General features: G+C 37.2%; 1 protein-coding gene across 1 annotated transcript; it reads right to left on the minus strand.

Annotated features, from left to right (window-relative positions):
* Positions 1-82: 82 nt before the first annotated feature.
* On the minus strand, positions 83-17,794 carry LOC140136278 (carbonyl reductase [NADPH] 3-like). Its single transcript, XM_072158005.1, has 6 exons — positions 17,649-17,794; positions 12,587-12,850; positions 9,707-9,819; positions 4,603-4,728; positions 3,436-3,577; positions 83-645 (listed from the first exon to the last, which is right to left on the minus strand). The coding sequence occupies exons 1-6, from the start codon at positions 17,664-17,666 to the stop codon at positions 487-489; spliced, it is 822 nt and encodes a 273-aa protein (XP_072014106.1). The 5' UTR covers positions 17,667-17,794; the 3' UTR covers positions 83-486.
* Between the last annotated feature and the right edge of the window lie 228 nt (positions 17,795-18,022).

Genomic DNA, 18,022 nt, shown 5'->3' on the forward strand with positions numbered 1-18,022 from the left:
CATCTCAATTACCTCATGATAAACTTAATTAAATTAAATGCTAAAGTTGATAAAGCTTCATTATCAATTATCTCGGTTGTGGTGTGATCAAGCAAAATCAGTCTCAAGTCGGACATATTCAATTTTCGGTTTTCCACATGATTGTATAAAGCATTTGAAAAGCTACATTTTGCAGAAAACCCCATTGAAATTGAACATTTAGTTCCACAGATATGAAAAGTTGAATTATTTCCAAAACAATATGCAACAAAAGAAATTATTGTCTTTGTTTGGCTATATCTGGAAATCAATAAATCCCGACTTCCGTTTGATCTTGCTTGATCACATCACATTTGGTCTTCATTGTTAGATCACCCTTTCATTATTACATGCTAAATTTACATACTACACATTTTTATGCTTCATGGTTTGGTCTGTATTAAATGACTTATTTGCAAGTAGTATTTAATACTGCCATCCAAATTACTCCAAATTACCAAAAGTCAATTACCAAAAGTCATTTACTTTACAATCACTAAACATCTTGCCATGTGTCTTGGTACCAGGTGGTAGGAGAGCCACATATACCAGTGTCTCCGCTCCTTCATCAGTGGTTTTGTTGCCAGTCCCACTTGACATGTCCGTCTTCACCCACCCTGGATCAGCCTATGGAAATAATTATGAAGAAAAAGATGACAACACATTATTGCTGAATACGATGATTACCATTAAAGCAATATTGTCACATTTCTATAAAAATAGATGAGTATTTCTTTTCCATAAAATGTTAGCTTTTACTGTCAAATATGTTCCCCTTTAATTTTGACCTAAACAAGAGAGGTGAAGAAAATGAGCAAAGAAAAATGGAATTTACTACCAGCGCCAATGTGTGTTACTCATAAGCTTAAAAAGTTACCTTTTCAGAGTCTGAGTTGAGCAAAGACGTAGCTAATTGCGACGCCATCACGGCGTCTTCATTCAGCGTAGTGATTACACTCCTCCGGTCACCTGACCACCCGGTGGGTGGACAAGTGGCAGCAGATCGTCATCGCCATTAGATGGAGGGCAGGTAGTATCCGGCATCCCTGTTGAGTGTAGGTCTTTGGGTCTTGATCTCTAAGGCTTCTCTGATCTTTCGGTTCCAGAAGTGGTCCTCCCTACCAATAACTTCAACATTGTCCAAACTGATGTCATGCTGGTGATTGGATTTATGTTCATCAACCGCTGTTAGAGGAGCTGTGGTTCTAGTGTGCTCTTTAACCCTAGTGGCTAGGGCTCTCGCTGTCTCTCCAACATAGGTGTCCGTGCACTCGGGGCAGCTGATTTTATATATAACTCCACATTTATTGGCGTCCGGGGTTTTGTCCTTGGGATGGACAAGAAAAGATCTTATAGTGTTAATCGGCTTGTGGTAGGCATTGACCCCGTGGTCACGGAAGATGTGGGTCAGCTTTTCTGACAGACCCTTGACATATGGGAGGGGGACAATGATCTTTCTCGTTTGGACGGTAGTGTCTTTGAGATCTTTCTTCTTCTTAGGCTTAGGCGTTTTGAGCATCCAAGTCTCGTATCCATTCGCTTTAAGCGCAGATTTGATATGGTTTCTTTCTTGCTCTTTGTCGTCCTCGGAGGTAACAAGTTTATCAACTCTGTCCAGTAACGTTCTCACGACTGACCGTTTATGCTCAAGATGGTGGTTAGAGTCAAAGTTCAAGTACTGGTCAGTGTGTGTGGGCTTTCTGTAGATTGTGACTTTCGTGCTACCATCATCGTTGACGTGTATACAGGTGTCCAGGAAAGGGAGTTTACCCTCCTGTTCCGGTTCCGTAGTGAACTTAATGTTTGGATCTAAGCTATTGATGTGAGTGGTAAAGACATCAATGTCGTATTCATGAATGAGAACGAATGTGTCGTCAACATAGCGAAACCAAACAGAGGGGGTGGGGTGCCGTAGCGAGGGCCCTGGTCTCAAAAGTCTAAGTAGTCATTGTGCCATCAACGCCGCCATCTTGTGGGCACGGAGTGCCTTGTTGCTAAGATCACCGCGTTAACGCTTGACTGAAGAGGTGGGTCACGCGCTGCGACTTCCGCGTCATCGGGTGCATAATGTCTAACGTGTGACGTGCAGATCGGCAGTACCCACAAGATGGCGGATCCCGCGGAAAAGGCTGACGGCCTCTATACACCTTGTTTTGCTGTTTCCTGTACATTTCAGAGCTATATTCAAGGACCTGGCCCTCGGGTCGACTACTGAGCAGTGGTGGTGCCAGGATTTTTTTTGGGGGGGGAGGGAGGGGCAGGTGGGGAAAAGTGAATTTCAGGGGAGAAAAATTAACAAATGTGGGGAGCATCTTTGTCTTGATGTGAGTTAATAGTTGCCTGTTTTAATACAGAGATGCATGTGTACAGTGTATCTCTCCACCACACCCCCACCACCCACCCCAGGGCCAGGCAGCATTTACAGATCCTTAGCAACCCGGTGTAGTTTTACTCCTGAGTAATATGGTCAATCCAAAGCATGCACACACCCTCACCATACACACCAAGCAACACCCCATGTCCACACCCAACCCCACACATGCATCCACCTACATTGTTTACACCTTCATACTCATGCACCCCACTTAGCATGTAAGTAAGTAGCTGTTCTTTGTACATTGTACACCCCTGTTTATCTTGTTTGCATGATAATATGCTCACATTATATTTGCACATGTAATACTTACACAATTGACACGAATGTCATTTATGTTATCAGCTAACATAACACACCCCCACACACCATGTAAGTAGCTGTCCTTTATACACACCTGTTTATCTTGTTTGCATATTATGCTTGCATTATATGTGACCGTCCACGGCGAATGAGCCGTAAATTCCTCCCCGGTCAATTTTGTTTTATTTCGTGTTTAAAAAAACCATCATAAACTTAATAATGGTATATCATTTGACTTCAAACGATATCCAGAAGCGGGGTTATGGTTTGTTAAACTTTGCTCCTTCAACAAAATTATAGCTTTTTACGTTTTTACATGTGTCTCTTTTTCCACATTTGTTGGCAATAAATATCAAACAGTCATAATTGGCGGTCATTTCAAATCATCCCCAAGTCAACGAGGTTTAAGAAAGTTCTCTCATTGTTAATTGTTGGTTATGCATACCTGTACAACATACAATGCCTGGTAACCCACCACTTGAACAGGATTTAGCAATATAAGCAAACAAAGACCAGAGCTATTAAAAGTTCTATAGCCATCTAAGGTAGAAGCTTATTATCCACTTCAACAATAGGATTATTGATTAGATTATCGAAATGAGACGGATGTCGGGCCAGCTTAAGTTACCGATGAATATGACCTTCGTACACATTTTACACCGTAACTCAGAATACAATTTAGGGAATTTACGGCTCATTTGTGCTGCCGGGTCACATATGTTTATGCCTGTAATACTTACACAATTGACAAGGATGTCCTCTCTACTATCAGCTAACATAGCTTCACCTTGAATCTTTGTAAGAGCACAAACACCCATCTTAGTTGTCATGAGGGCACCATCAATCCAGCCTTTATCTTTGTGCTTGTCAGTCTGAGCAAGCCTGAAATTGACAATAACAAAGCAAACATTCAAAAACAATGATTATAATACACTGCTGAAAACAAAACCAGTTACTGCAGGGAAATGTCAACACAAAGTTTCTCTGGAAAAGCAGTGGACCAAGTCACTTGTGATCATAATGGCCCACAGAACAGTATGGCAATGACCACCATGGGGGATGTGGCTATCACTTCGTCTTTCATAACATTTAAAACCTGAGAGGGGGGTCTTCAATAAAACTTGTACGGGGATGTACCATGCAGACTTTCAGATGTTGACTTTCTCTATACCTACTTTTTATTGTTTTTGCTACCCATCAGTATACCAATTTTCGACAAAAAACACCCAAATATTACCCAAATTGGGCACTTAAGGGCACTTTTGGCAGACATTGTCTTCTCTTAACTAAAAACCCACCCATTGATATGCCAAAACTGCTGAAAAGGTACCCACAACCGTGGCACATCGTTCCCTGTATACCTTCAACCAGGGAGAGACCTCACACCCACCTAAAATGGACTTCATATTTCAGACCTAAATTTTTCAGTGGGATTATGAGAAAAATGTGAGCTTTCCTGAAGCTTGCAATATCTCGATTTAAGTGTGTGTGTGTGTGTGGGGGGGGGGGGTGAGGCTGGTCACACCCCTTTAACTCATCACCACTCATTTTCCCCATATACCATTTCCGCTGCAACATGACACAAAGCACACACAGTATGCTCGGGTTAGATATACACGTTTGTGCTAATGTTTTCTAATCAGAAACGAGTCTCCGAGTATTTCTAATTTTTACTGGGGCCCGAGCACTGATGAAGACCTCAGCATCGCTGGATTTAGATGTTTTTGCCGACTTCGAACTTTTGCCATGTTCAAAGACTTTTGTCTGACATAGCGTTTATTTTATAGGCCTATTGGTCTAACGGCTCGCATCCAAACACTTTGCTTGGAAAACCACTAGTTTATCACCTACTATGCGTGCCGACGTAGCAACCTTGTCTTGTAACACACAATATGCATTGTACTTACTCTACAAATTCTGCCATTAATTTGATGACATCATCTTCTGTCTTTACTGCGTTGAATCGCTTTTTCAAATCTTCACTTATTTTCTTCCACAACATTGGGGCTACAAAACTAGCTACAGAAGATACCCTGTAATAAAATAAATATGTATAATAAATAAAAAAATAAACATGTTTCACGTCCCCTCACGCTTCCTTTTTGAGGTTTCTTCAATTTTATTTTTATTTTTTGAAATTCAGTTATAACTTTTCAAAAAATATATTTAGGAAGTAGATATGCTTTCTATAGTCTTGTATATTACAAGAAACACTTTTATAAGGTTTTGTGATAGTTAGAGGGGCCTATCTCTCAGAGCAAGAAACAAAAAGAGGCCTAGCTCTTCCTTTTTCCAGGCATTATTGTATACGCTAAAACAGCGCTATATTGGTATTCACACCGATTTTGTGGTAAAAAAAATAAAAAGCCCCCTCTTCCTCCTTTTTTTTCAAAAACCCGGACGTGAAACATGTTTTTTATTTTACTTGGCCTAATGTGTTATATGGGGTTGGAACCCGGGGTTGGAAATGTGAGAATTGGATTGAATTATTATAAACCTTTTAAGTCCTAACCCTTAACCTCATCTATATCCTATCCTTAATCCTAACCCAAAATGACATAAACCCTAACCCTATCAGACTAACGACAAACGACTCGGTTAGCTTGATCACATTACCAATTCTTATACCAAGAATATCAAAATGTACATGCCAGCCAGGCTAGTAAATATGGAATATTGCATACCCGAAAGCAAAAGCACATGTCTATTCTTGAAGAAATTCATCAGGTTTGTGTGATACAATTAACAGAATGTTCTTCTTGTCAAAACCAATTAATTTTACTGACCTGACAGTTTCGGCCATCTTGGTCGAAGGCCATCATCGGAGTGATGGTACTTGATCCTTCCTTCTGGTTGATTCGTCACCAACAGAGGGCGCACTAGCGCCCAGAAGGAAGGATCAAGTACCATCACTCCGATGATGGCCTTCGACCAAGATAGCCGAAACTGTCAGGTCAGTAAAATTAATTGGTTTTGACATTCTGTTAGTTATAAAAATTCCTTTAAAAAAGGAATGGGGCGCCCAATGTGAGCTTGGACATGATATGGTGAATTCCATGGCATGGTGTTCAGATTTGGTATTATAATGATTTTTTCTAGGGAAGAGTAGAAGATGATCAAATGCAGGAGAAATGTGTTTGATTGGGGAAGGTGTATCACAGGACCGTTTTGGATGAAATGAATTGGAATGAAGCTGTCGTGTCAATTTGCGATTATGTGGGGTGGGGGAGTTCTGTTTTGGGGGCATATTGTAGTGACGATATTGCTTTGGATATTGAATATTGTTTAATTTCGTTATGCAGGGGGGTATATGATGGATAGTATAGAAGACACAAATAGGTAAGCTCCCCCTTGCAAAATATTGGGGGGGGTTATCCCCACCCGGGATCTACCCCTATGTTGACCAAAAGAAAAGTTTTTATGAATGTATAACGTCTGTGATACATATACATCATCTACTTGCTAATACACTGAAAATCTAATAGAGATGAAGGATAAAAAACAATTACAGAACATTCATTCTTCATAAAAGTAGCTACCCAGCAAACACAAAACGTTTTCGACATCATTCGCAAAAGGTTACAAAAAGGTTGTCAGAAAACGTTTAAATGTTGGTTATATAAAGGGTACATTAAGAGTATAAAACGTTTTCATAACATTAAAAAACATTTGTTGGTAATTTACTGCACAGCAAACACAAATGTTTTACAGAAAACATTTAAATATCGTATTATATAAAGCGTATAAAAACGTAATAATAACATTCCAAAAACATTTGTGAAACCTTGGTACAAATCATTCTAAACAGAATGTTATTTTGGAGTTGAAAAAATATTTTGCCAAAAATGTTTGCCCAAAATATTTTAAATAACGAACGTTTTATAATGTTTTCACGACCTTTATATAACCCGCCATTTAAATGTTATTAAAACGTTTTGTAAAAAAACATTTTAAGAATCACCCGTTTCTCCAACATATGTAGATTCACAACCTTGGCATGGAATTTCATACACACAATCTGTGATTTTATCCTTTTCTCTTTTGTTCTTGGGATGTACCAGAATATTGCGCAGAGTGGTCATGGGCTTCATTGCTGTGGCAATATTGTGTTTTTTGAAAATCAGCTGTGCTTTTTCTGACAGACCTTGTACGTAGGGAATAACAACCAGTCCTTTATTTCTGTTGGTATCATCTTTCTTTTTTGCTGCTTTACCTTGTTGCCGCTTTTGTTTTATGGCGCTTTCCACTTTTTCAAAAGCCCACTGAGGGTAACCACATTTCTGGAGGGCTGTTTGGATGGTTTGTTTTTCAGCCTCTTTGTCACTTTCTTCTGTTACTACCTTATTCATTCTGTCTAGTAAAGTTCTTATCACACCTAGCCTGTGCTGTAGCTAATGATGAGATTGGAAGTTCAGATACTGGTTGGTGTGTGTCTTTTTGCGGTAAACAAGAAGTTTAATAGAGCCGTCTGGGTTTTTCACAATAAGTGTGTCAAGAAGTGGAATTTGATTTTCCTTGTCTGTCTCATGAGTGAATTTGATACTATTTGTTGGGTCTACTTGGTTGAGGTGCTGCGTAAGCATGTCTACCGATCCTTTCTGAATTACTTCCAAAATGTCATCAACATAACGTTTCCATAACTTTGGTTTGCAGTCAAGGGGAGCAGTATGGATGGCCTGTTGTTCTAACCACTTCATAAATAAGTTTCGGTGAAACCGGGCTTCCCATAGCCGAACCAAATTTTTGTCTGTACATGGTGCCTCTTAAGAAAGTACGTTGTGGTGAGAACAAATTTTAATAACTCTATGATGTCGTCAACTGTCAAAAGAGTTAAGAGAATCTTTTAAAGCTTTGTCTTCTTCTAGCTTACACTTGATGATGTTTAGCGCCTCGTCTATTGGAGTATTTGTGAATAATGACACTACATCATGTGAGTTGAACATGTTATTATCGTCAATTACGTAGCTTGTAAGTTCTTCTGCTAATTGACCCGAGTTGTTTACATGGTGAATGGTCTGCCCTACTAACGGTGCTAAAATGTCAGCAAGTGATCTGGACACATTATATGCAATTGAGCCTGTGTAGTCCACAATTGGCCGATAAGGACAATTTTCTTTATGGATTTTAGGAGTCGCGTTAAGTCTGGGAATGTTTTCCGCGGTAGGATACAAGAAATCCCGCTGTTGTTTGGTTATTTTCTTTCCTTCTGTGAGTCTATTTATGATGCGAACCAATTTGGATTTGTACACAGCGGTTGGATCCTTATTCAACTTCTCATAAGTCTTTTCATCTGCCAGCATGTTGGAAACCTTCTCATTATAGTCATCCTGATCAACAACAACCACTGCCTTTCCCTTATCCGCACCAATGATCATAATAGATTTCTCCTTTTTCAAATCAGAGATAGCTTTCCTTTCAACTTTTGTGAGGTTAGATTTAGGCAGCTTAGATGACTTAACAGCGCCTACTATTTCTGCTCTTAATTGAACTGCCTCATTGTATGGGAGTTTTTTTACATGCCTGTTCAGTAGCAGCTATGTAATCATCCACTGGAAACTCTTTCAGGCTAACAGCGAAATTAAGACCTTTAGCTAGAACGTCAGTTTGTGACTTGGAAAGTTTGTATTTAGAAATATTGACAACCCATTTCTTGAGTTGGGAACCTGATAAATCAGGTTCACCAGATGGAGTAGACTTACATGACTGGCTTTTAACTTTCTGTTCTAGACGATCTAATTTTTTAATTTGACGGGTTTTACACTTGCGAAATTCTTTCTCACTTATAACTTCCAGATAACTAATCAGATGATACTTTGGAAAACAAAACATTACCTCTGTCCGTTTGGCTTGTTTTTAACTGAGTGATTTTGTTGTTGATGGTACGTATTCTTTCTCTCACCAATTCCTTTTGAGCTTTGTCTATGATGATGTGGGCCCTGTTGGTTTTGATGGGGCATTTAAGCTTTAGGCTGGGAGGCACGAGATTAAGGTCTTTACATCTCAGAGTGTATATACTATCTTTTTATGCACATTCTCAAAGTCACGTAGTTGTAGCACTGTGCTTTGGCCATATTCTTCTCTAACATTCTTGATTAAGTACATCAGGACTGTAGTATTCCATTAATTAAAGATTTCTTCTATGCAAGTCCAATTGAAACACTTACTGTATGGGACGATTCAAGAGCTAAGGTCTGCTCTTTTCATCAGCCAAAAACAGATTTACCAGGGCAAACAGGAAAGCATCTGAATCAGAATTTCTCACTTCTGCATTAGCTGAGCACGTAGCTCAAAATAACCATGTTATAGGCTGGGAGGATAGCGCAATTCTTACAACTGAAAATGACAAGTATACAAGATGGGTCAAGGAATCCATTTGGATCCGGAGGCGGGGCACCCAATCTATGAACAGAGTTGATGGCACATTCAAATTAAGCCACCTTTATGATGTATTGATTTCTGGTGATGACAGTGTTACTTCAATCAATACCAACAAGAAGTCAACTGGCAACCCAAGCAGATCAGTGCATCATCTGGCTGATGAAAAGAGCAGACCTTAGCTCTTGAAACGTCCCATACAGTAAGTGTTTCAATTGGACTTGCATAGAAGAAATCTTTAATTAATCATACTCTGCAAGTTAGGTCAAATTTTGCACTATGATTGTTTATTTGAGGTTATTGGACTATGCCATTGAGATTAGGCTATTGTAGTCCATAGTGTTGGTCACCGTCTATCGGGTTCTAAGAGGCGGTAAACTGGTTAAGTCATACAAAGGTCAAAGGTCTCGATTTATTTGGTGTTTTTATAAGTCCATTAATTTTGTATTTTATACAAAGAATATACGCACAAGATTTTATCCCGTGCATATCAGAAAACAGTAATAAAATCAAATCCAAGCAAATTGTGGTTTTATTTTTAAGCTGGGCATACTTTTAGCAAAACAATTGCGAAGTGCCCCAAAAAGCACATGTCATTGGTGTTCGGCTCCTGGTTGTGTGTGGATGTGTGTTTACCTTGCACCAGGCTTGAGTATCGGAAACAAAGTCCTGCAAACATTGAGATGAGCTGTGAAGTTGGTGGCCATGGAAACACTAGCTTGCTCTGCAAATGGTGCAGGATCTTTTACCTGGAATTATTGGAAAACAAAAACTTTAAAAAATTAGAAAAAATACATGCTTCCATATCAGCAAATACAAAATGTTTTAAAAACATTATAAACATGTTACAGCCTAATCAGTAATCTCATTTTAGTTTCGGTCAAAACATTTAAAAACATTAAATCTTGGGTTATATAAGGTCATGAAATCATGAATTTTATATTAAAAATAAAATACAACAACATTTTTTTAAATGTTAATTCAAAATGTTGTTTGGCAAACACTTTTTGGTTATTTGGAATAATGAAATGTTTTCTGAGTCATATTAAAATGTTTTCTATCCTTTATAACATTTAAATGTTTCTGTAAAATCATTTGTGTTTGCTGGGATATCAACTGCATACATGTAGTTATAACAATGTTCTTATTATTGCACTGTTTTATCAAATTACAATCAAGTCAACTATATAAAGAGAATTAGTTCTATTATTTGGATTCACTGCTAGTGGAAACTTTGGGTAGAGTATATCATTTAATAGTCTCCGGTGGAAACTGTGTGTGTATATAACATATTAAAAGGGCATTTCGTGATCCACAGCCTCATCCCCCCACTTTTCTCAAAAAAAGTTGAGATTTTTATATCACTGCAATACTCTGGCTACATAATGTTTATGTACAAAATATTTCTTGCAGATTAATTCGTTCAGTAAAGATATTGCGAAATTTGAATTTCGTTCTGGTGCACCAGAACGAAATTACAACGTATTGTCTATGGAGCAGTGTAATACACATAATCATGCATAACTCGCAAACGCAAAATCGGAATCAACTGAAATTTTGGGAATATGCTTTTTCGTGGATATGTACTGAAAAAATTCCCTTTAAAAGGGAAGGCCAGCCTCAATGCAGAAGAGGTCTTGTAAATAGTTTGGGTCACCGTGAAAGGCATTTTTTTAGGATCACTCTTACATCCATGTTACATGACAGTTCACCAAACCATCAATGGTGAGAACATGCACACTGAAACAGCAAAAAACATTAACTCCTATAACTCCTGTCAACTCTTTAATTCATTACTCCAAATTGTTCTGTATTTTTGTCTTTACTGCTTTTTACCCATGCTTATTATTAAAATCAAAAAATACACTGCAGTTGTTAGTTAATTCGCTATGTAAACTCAACTTACATGCACATTTTATATTAAAATGATTTTATATTATTTTGCAATGTATAGTTTACTATAAAGTAGATAGTGGCAAGCACATGATAAAGGACTGATCATTCACTACAATCTTCACTTTTAAACTGTATTTTTTGAATGTGTTGATTGTTAGTCCGAAACTCCTGCAAAGCTATGGACATGGCATCTTACCTAATTCTGTAATAGTCTGCACTATGTGTTTTGTCAGTCTTCAATCATTTTGTTGAATGCAATTTTATGAATCAAATAAAAAAGATAGAAAGTGGCCTCACTTTAGTTATGTGTCATTTTACAGTATTTATAATTTATAAAGTAAGACAATAATTTATTTATTTTCTATAAGTGCATGTCAAAATATGGGATATATTGTTCAATATTATAGCTGGCCCCTAAAAACTTTATTTTCCATCGGATTTTTCCCGTTGAAAAGACAAAACTGATGTTAAAGATAGCAATAATATCATCAATAACATTTTGAGTCAATTTTATTTTTATCCATAAAACGATACAGGATAGGAGAGATAATTACTTTGACTTCAATGTGGTCCATATAATGAAGATTTTGATTCTACAACATTATTAGATCTGTTATCAACATATCAATTATGCACTCACAGGCAACCAAACATCATGCTATGCTCAGTAGTCCACTGATATGACCTTGTTCCAGTGATCATTCCCCACTAATTACTAATTGTTGACCATGTCATTTTTTTGATATGCTGATTGCTGAACAAGTTTATGTTTATATGTGTAGGCCTAACCTATGATAACTTTTTAAGTCATAATTAATTCAAACATAACTTTGGCATTACTCAATCGTTTTCTTTCGTTGAAACGGCAAAACATACTTTCTTTTCCTTGCAAATCGAATAAGCAGACATCAAAAACATTTCCACCACAAGAAGTAAAAAAAATAATTCATACCAATAGAAGAAGGCTATAATCTTAGCTAATCTTTAGTGTACACAAATCCCATCTCAGAATTAGATACCAGCCCTATGGGCTGGCGAAAATGTCATAAAAAGAGGATGCTAGGATCACGAAATACTCCTTTAATGAGAAAGATATTCATACATTCATACGTTTGCTTATAAGTTCAAGTTCAGGTTCAGGTAGTTATAGACTCTCAGAAATGCAATATACATATTTATAGATGAGTTGACCTACATTGTATTATGTCACATGTTTACATTTCTTTGAAATCTTTTATTTGTTATTGAAATATTGATGCAATTATAAGGCATATTTTGAACCCAAAATATTTTCAACGAAAGTCTCAATGGTGGAGAAATACACAATTTTAATCTAAACACAAATTGGTCATAAAACAGGTTTTTTTTGCGACTCTCTCCGAAAAAGAATGATTTTTAATACGCCAAACCTCTTTTTATATTTCATTTAGATTCTAATACTCTATTCCTTTTTCGAAAAATGTATACTTTTATATGTATCATGTACGTGAAAGAAGTGAAAGGACTTTTTTTTTTTTTCATTTTTGCTGGGAAGTCTCCAGCCACCTTAATCTTGGGAAATGTTAACATTTTCCAATTTCAAAGTTTGCAGATTTATTTGATTCATAATTCATAATTCACCTTAAATGCAATGGCAGCATTTTGAATAAGTATATCCAGTCCGCCATGTTCTTTCTGCAGATCATCTCTGAGTCTGTTGATGCTTTCTTGATCATTAATATCCAGTTGGTGGAAGCTAGGATTCAATCCTTCTTTCTTCAACTCTTCTATTGCGGTTTTTCCTCTTCCTTCATCTCGTGAAGTCAAATATACAATTCCACCATCAAGTTGTTTGCAGAGCGCCCTCACACATGCAAAGCCAATGCCTTTGTTGGAACCAGTTACCTACAAGAATTACGTAAGGAATAGGAAATGTGATAAGGTCACCACAATTAAGGTAATGTTTTTAGCTCTAGTACCTACAATTATTAAATAGTTTACAAGGATCTACCAACATTATTCTGAGTGATGATGCCTATCACACACCACAACCAATAGCATATATAGGTTCTACAGTAATAATCTTTCTTTATTTGGAATGACGCCCTCTATATCTAATATCCCAGGATTAACCCATGGCGCTGGGTTTATACTTAGTGGTCGTTTAAGATTATTGCGATTTCAACTGCGAGACAGGACTAGAAGCTTTTGTTATTGTAGGAAAGTGCTTTTACTTGATTGATTGCTAATCAATAACTCACAGCTTGGCGACTGATTATAGATCACTATAAATCGGATGTACTGTTGACCTCGCAGTTACGGCTAAGAATACTAGACATACACCGGTTAGTCCATGCCAGGAAAGTTGAAAAAGAAGGAGGGAGAACGGAATTATATCCTTGAGATAATCCCGTAGGTAATCCTGTCGCACCTTTTCATAGTCCTTAATCCTCAAGTAGTTACACATCTACTTGAAAGTAGCCTTTGATGTGATGTGAGTTGCCGACTACGGTTGATTAATTTTCACTCCAGAATTGAAACCATATCCAATGTTTCTATAGAGAATCCCTTGAAAGTATGACACGTGTGTGTTAAGTACCTGATGTTGCTCTGAAGGGATGCCACACGTGGATACTATAAGAAAGAAATGTAGTTTTGTAAAGATTCCAAAAAAATCCGCCCATTTTGGAACATATATTAATTATTTAGAAGAATGTTTTAGGATTTTGTTAGAAAAGGGATGATTTTTGATCATCTATATTTTATTGTTTTATGTATTTTCCTGTCATTTCCTGCAAACCTAATAAAGATATTTTGATAATTGAAAATAGGCTGTATCATAAATCGTAGAGGTTGAAAGCGTAACCAAGCGTGCAAAATTATTTGCCATGGAACTTCGGTCATATTTTATTTGAAATAAACTGGATGTTAGGATCTGCATGCATGGTATGCATAGTATTAATGGTATACAGACACTGACCTTTCCCTAAAACTAGTAAGCAGCAACTTGTGTATCACACCCGTCATGGGTTCGAACCCTTTTGTTGTATTTTATTGTTAAACCTAAATAGCGTGATTGCTTTTGAATGAGCGGCAACACACATATTTTGTTTGAGGATAGCTGGATCTATCTCCTTTCTTTACATCTTCTCTGGTCCATGCTAAGCCAAATAAAAAAAAAAATTCGTTGTATGCCCACCTCCTTCCTCATTTTCTGGGATCAGTCCATATTTTTTTATTTTTTTTTTCATATTACATTAAAAGGTTTCAATACATGAGTGAAATGTTAATCAGCATGAATCACTTGCAAGTGTTTTTGTGGAACTCCTCATTAATGATAGTTTCGTCGTTTTCCTCATTCCTGGCATATGCTGAAAACTGCTAGCAATGTCAATTTTACCCGAAAACTGCTTTATTTAGGCAATTCAGCAAAAAACAAAGCAAAAAAAAACACAGCCCGCCCTCCTCACTTTTCCAAAAGGTGGGATGCGAAACGAATTAAAAAATGTATGTGGCCATATAGCCGGGCGCTATGTTGGTATGTTATCAGGCCAAAAGGATGTATGCTACGTGTCGGATGTATGTACTGTACTTCTTTTGTTGTGTTACAATAATCGTGATAAAAAGTCCCGAACATTTATTATAAAATTAAAGATAACACGCATTCTTCTGTTTGGCTTTTTTGGACAAGAACTATTTTGTGAGCATAATAACACGGACAGTTTTTTCTTTCGGGTGGTAGAATTGGTTGTAAATTGACAGATTTACGATGTTTATTGTAATTTTTCGTTTCCATAAAAATGTTACTAGAAAAATGCCAAAATATCACATTTAAAAATTTTTCTGCCTATAATTAGGCATGTCCACTAAAAATTGAAGTACTTTTAAATTGATTCAGACCTAACTTATTGGCTGAGAATTGATGAAAGAAACATTTTGGTGTTTAAATAATCTTAATCGGACGTTTCATTCCAGAGATATGGCCTTTTGAGTGTTACGGTTTTATATAGGGCTGCTAGAACATGTTAAAAAGTTAAAGTCCAAAAAGGATTACTAACAGAAAGTGCAATTTTAAGGTACTTTTTCTTAATGTATTTATTAACTAGCGTTATCTGGAACATTATATTTGCTTATAACAACATGAAAATAAGATCATCCTGAAAATTTAATCGATTTTGTTGACATACAACAAAAAATATAAGACCTCAAAACCCATGGTTTGTTTGGTGAAACCGCAAGCATGATCATAGATGGCCGCCATGGAAAATATCTCCATAGAGGAGATGAACAATAAGTGCATTATTTCAAATGAATGGCGGTAGTCTTAAACATTGTTCAATCTTTTACGGTCAGCACATTTTATCTTCAAAAATTATTATATTTCATCATGGCATAAGTTTGGTAATATTAATCACTACCAATTTTGAGAAATTTGCTCCAACTCAAAGGTTATCTTTAATACATTGAGCAATACACTGTGTGTGCATGGAAGCCATGATGGATAGCATATGAAATGGACATGGTAGTGAGAAGTGCATGATTTGAGATGGGCCGCGGTAGGCTTAAACATTCTTAAATTTCTTAACATCCTGTACATTTTGTCTTCAAAAATAGTTACATTTTATGACTATGTAAGTTTGCTTGTCTGATTCACTCCAAATTCGGAAATAATTGCGTTTGAACACCTGATGCACGGAATGGTGTCACTTCAACCTGTTGTAGTTCTCATCTCATTAAATTTTTCATTAAAAAAGTTGATCTCTGCATGGAGGAAGGTCCTCTCTATTTACTGACCAGTCAGGAAAAAGTTTGGTTAATGTTTTCCGGTGGAATCAGGAATTTCTTGAAACACCCTGATATAGGCCTACATTTGGATCAAAAACAAGTATGTACGCCATTTAACAGGCCTGGGATTTCTTGTATCGATCAGTTTCTCCATAGACAATACGTGTGTGAGTGCACGCACACAGTAAATGAAAAATCGTTCTAGTGGAAACTGTATGGACAGTGGGCATCCCTACTATAATGTAGCTTCGACTTTAAAGTAAACATATATATGGGACATATCATATTTCATTGAGGTGTTCTATGAATGCAAACTTCGCAAAGATCATGGTGCGTCACAACAAATTCCCAAAAAATATGGCCACTTGCATGATTTATTTTAGGTATTTACGTTTAAAACGATCCCTGCAGCATAGTCTTTACCAAAGACGAAAATTTAAAGTGTGCTGCTGAATTTATGCGTGACCCTTTCATAATTATAGAGTGCTTGCACGGAAGGTTATTACAGGAATAATAGACAAAGGGATAGGCATCCTAGTCTGCTGCCCTCTTTTGAAATATGTATCCTAGGTCTCACAATAGGCGGATTAGCGGCCATTTTGTCTTCGACATGATTTTATTCACATGTCCTTATATTTTAGTACACAAATATACAAGTTAACAGGTTTACAATTTTAAAATTATATTTTGAGTATACAATATATTCTGTAGTAAATAGATCAAATGACGATGATTGTTCAGGTATTATATGCTTGATAGAATTAAACTGTTTGACCAGCCAGTATTCTCCTCCGCCGTCAGTGTGATTCCAGTCACTCCACGTACCGTGTTGCGAAGGTGGAGGAGTCTAAAGCTGTATTGACGAACACGCATGCGTTAAAAATGATGTAGCCTAGGTCGAACAATAGCGTGACGTAGTTTCCGGCATTGTTCCTATGCACTTTCACCCTCCTGGTTATTATTTCAAATCATCCACCAGACACGCTCCAGAAGACATGCAAATGCATGGAGTACACATACCAATATTCTTTTGTACTCCATCCCTCGTTTCATCTTTTCTGTTTCGGGAGCTCTATTGTTCAGAAACGAAAACGCAAGGGATTAAGTAGGATGGTGTGTAAGTTGACTTCATTGTTACGTTTGGGGCATCATGCTTCTCATTTGAAGAGGTAATAATAGGTGCTGTCAATCACACTTATGTCTGTCAATAAGGTTGGATAAGTCAATTAGGGGGCTTATATGCAACACTGGCGTCTCAAGTGGGCAATCTTACTCATGTCATAGGCCTACATCAGGTCCGAACGCAAATTTCCCCCTCCCCAACTCTCACCTGTGCCATCTTTCAGCTGATCTTTTGAATTATGTAGATATCTGAATTATATTGGATGTTGTATCTCCTCTCCTCTGAGATGAAAATAAAATGTAAACACAATATCTTACACAGATGTTCTGCATCGCTCCGTAACTGCATCACTCGTGTATTCAATAATTGCATACTTAGTAACATCGATGGTCTTTACGATAATCCTCATATATGGAATCAGTATGCCCATATTAAGACAAAATAATTGCAAAGGTATGGCAAAGACCATCGGATGCACACGATCTATGAGGTTGATGAACTACGTCATACCCCCCTGGAATAGTGCATTGTGGGATAGAGGAAAAAAGGTCTATTATCAGCGAATTTGCTTGAAAACACATGAATTCATGTTGTGTAAACATAATTAGCATGTACACAAATGAAATTACGATGCAATACAATGCAATTTGAATGCGCAGCAGATCTATAGAAATAAGGCTGCCCGGTTTTATGCAGAATTGACCATCCCTGCTCGTCCGCTTCCCTACTAACATGACTAAGGAGGATTGGGCAGTACTCAAGAAGAAGAAGACTAAATGACTATGTTATACTTACCACTGCAACTTTAGCCATGATTCGATGCTTAAAACCCGGCTTAAAATAGCTTGTTACTGAAGGAAAGAAAAAACTGCTATGTCATGGCACAGTTTTCACTAGCCCTAGAACTCTGGCAATAGTACCCGTTTTTACTTCTACTAGGGCCAGAGGCACTTACATTGAAAAATTTGTTGGAGATGCTTGAACGATCCCGTACAAAAAATTACAGTATTTCAATGCTTGATCGAACCAATACAAATGTGTGTCAGATCACAAATTAACATGATAAAACCCACTTGAGCACACACAATCGCCGGTAATTTCTAAAGATGCATTTATACCATTATACTCAATCGCTTTTGCAGAAACCTGAATCGCACGCATGATCAGTG

This window comes from Amphiura filiformis, chromosome 16 (genome assembly GCF_039555335.1).
Source record: "Amphiura filiformis chromosome 16, Afil_fr2py, whole genome shotgun sequence".
NCBI lineage: Eukaryota > Metazoa > Echinodermata > Ophiuroidea > Amphilepidida > Amphiuridae > Amphiura > Amphiura filiformis.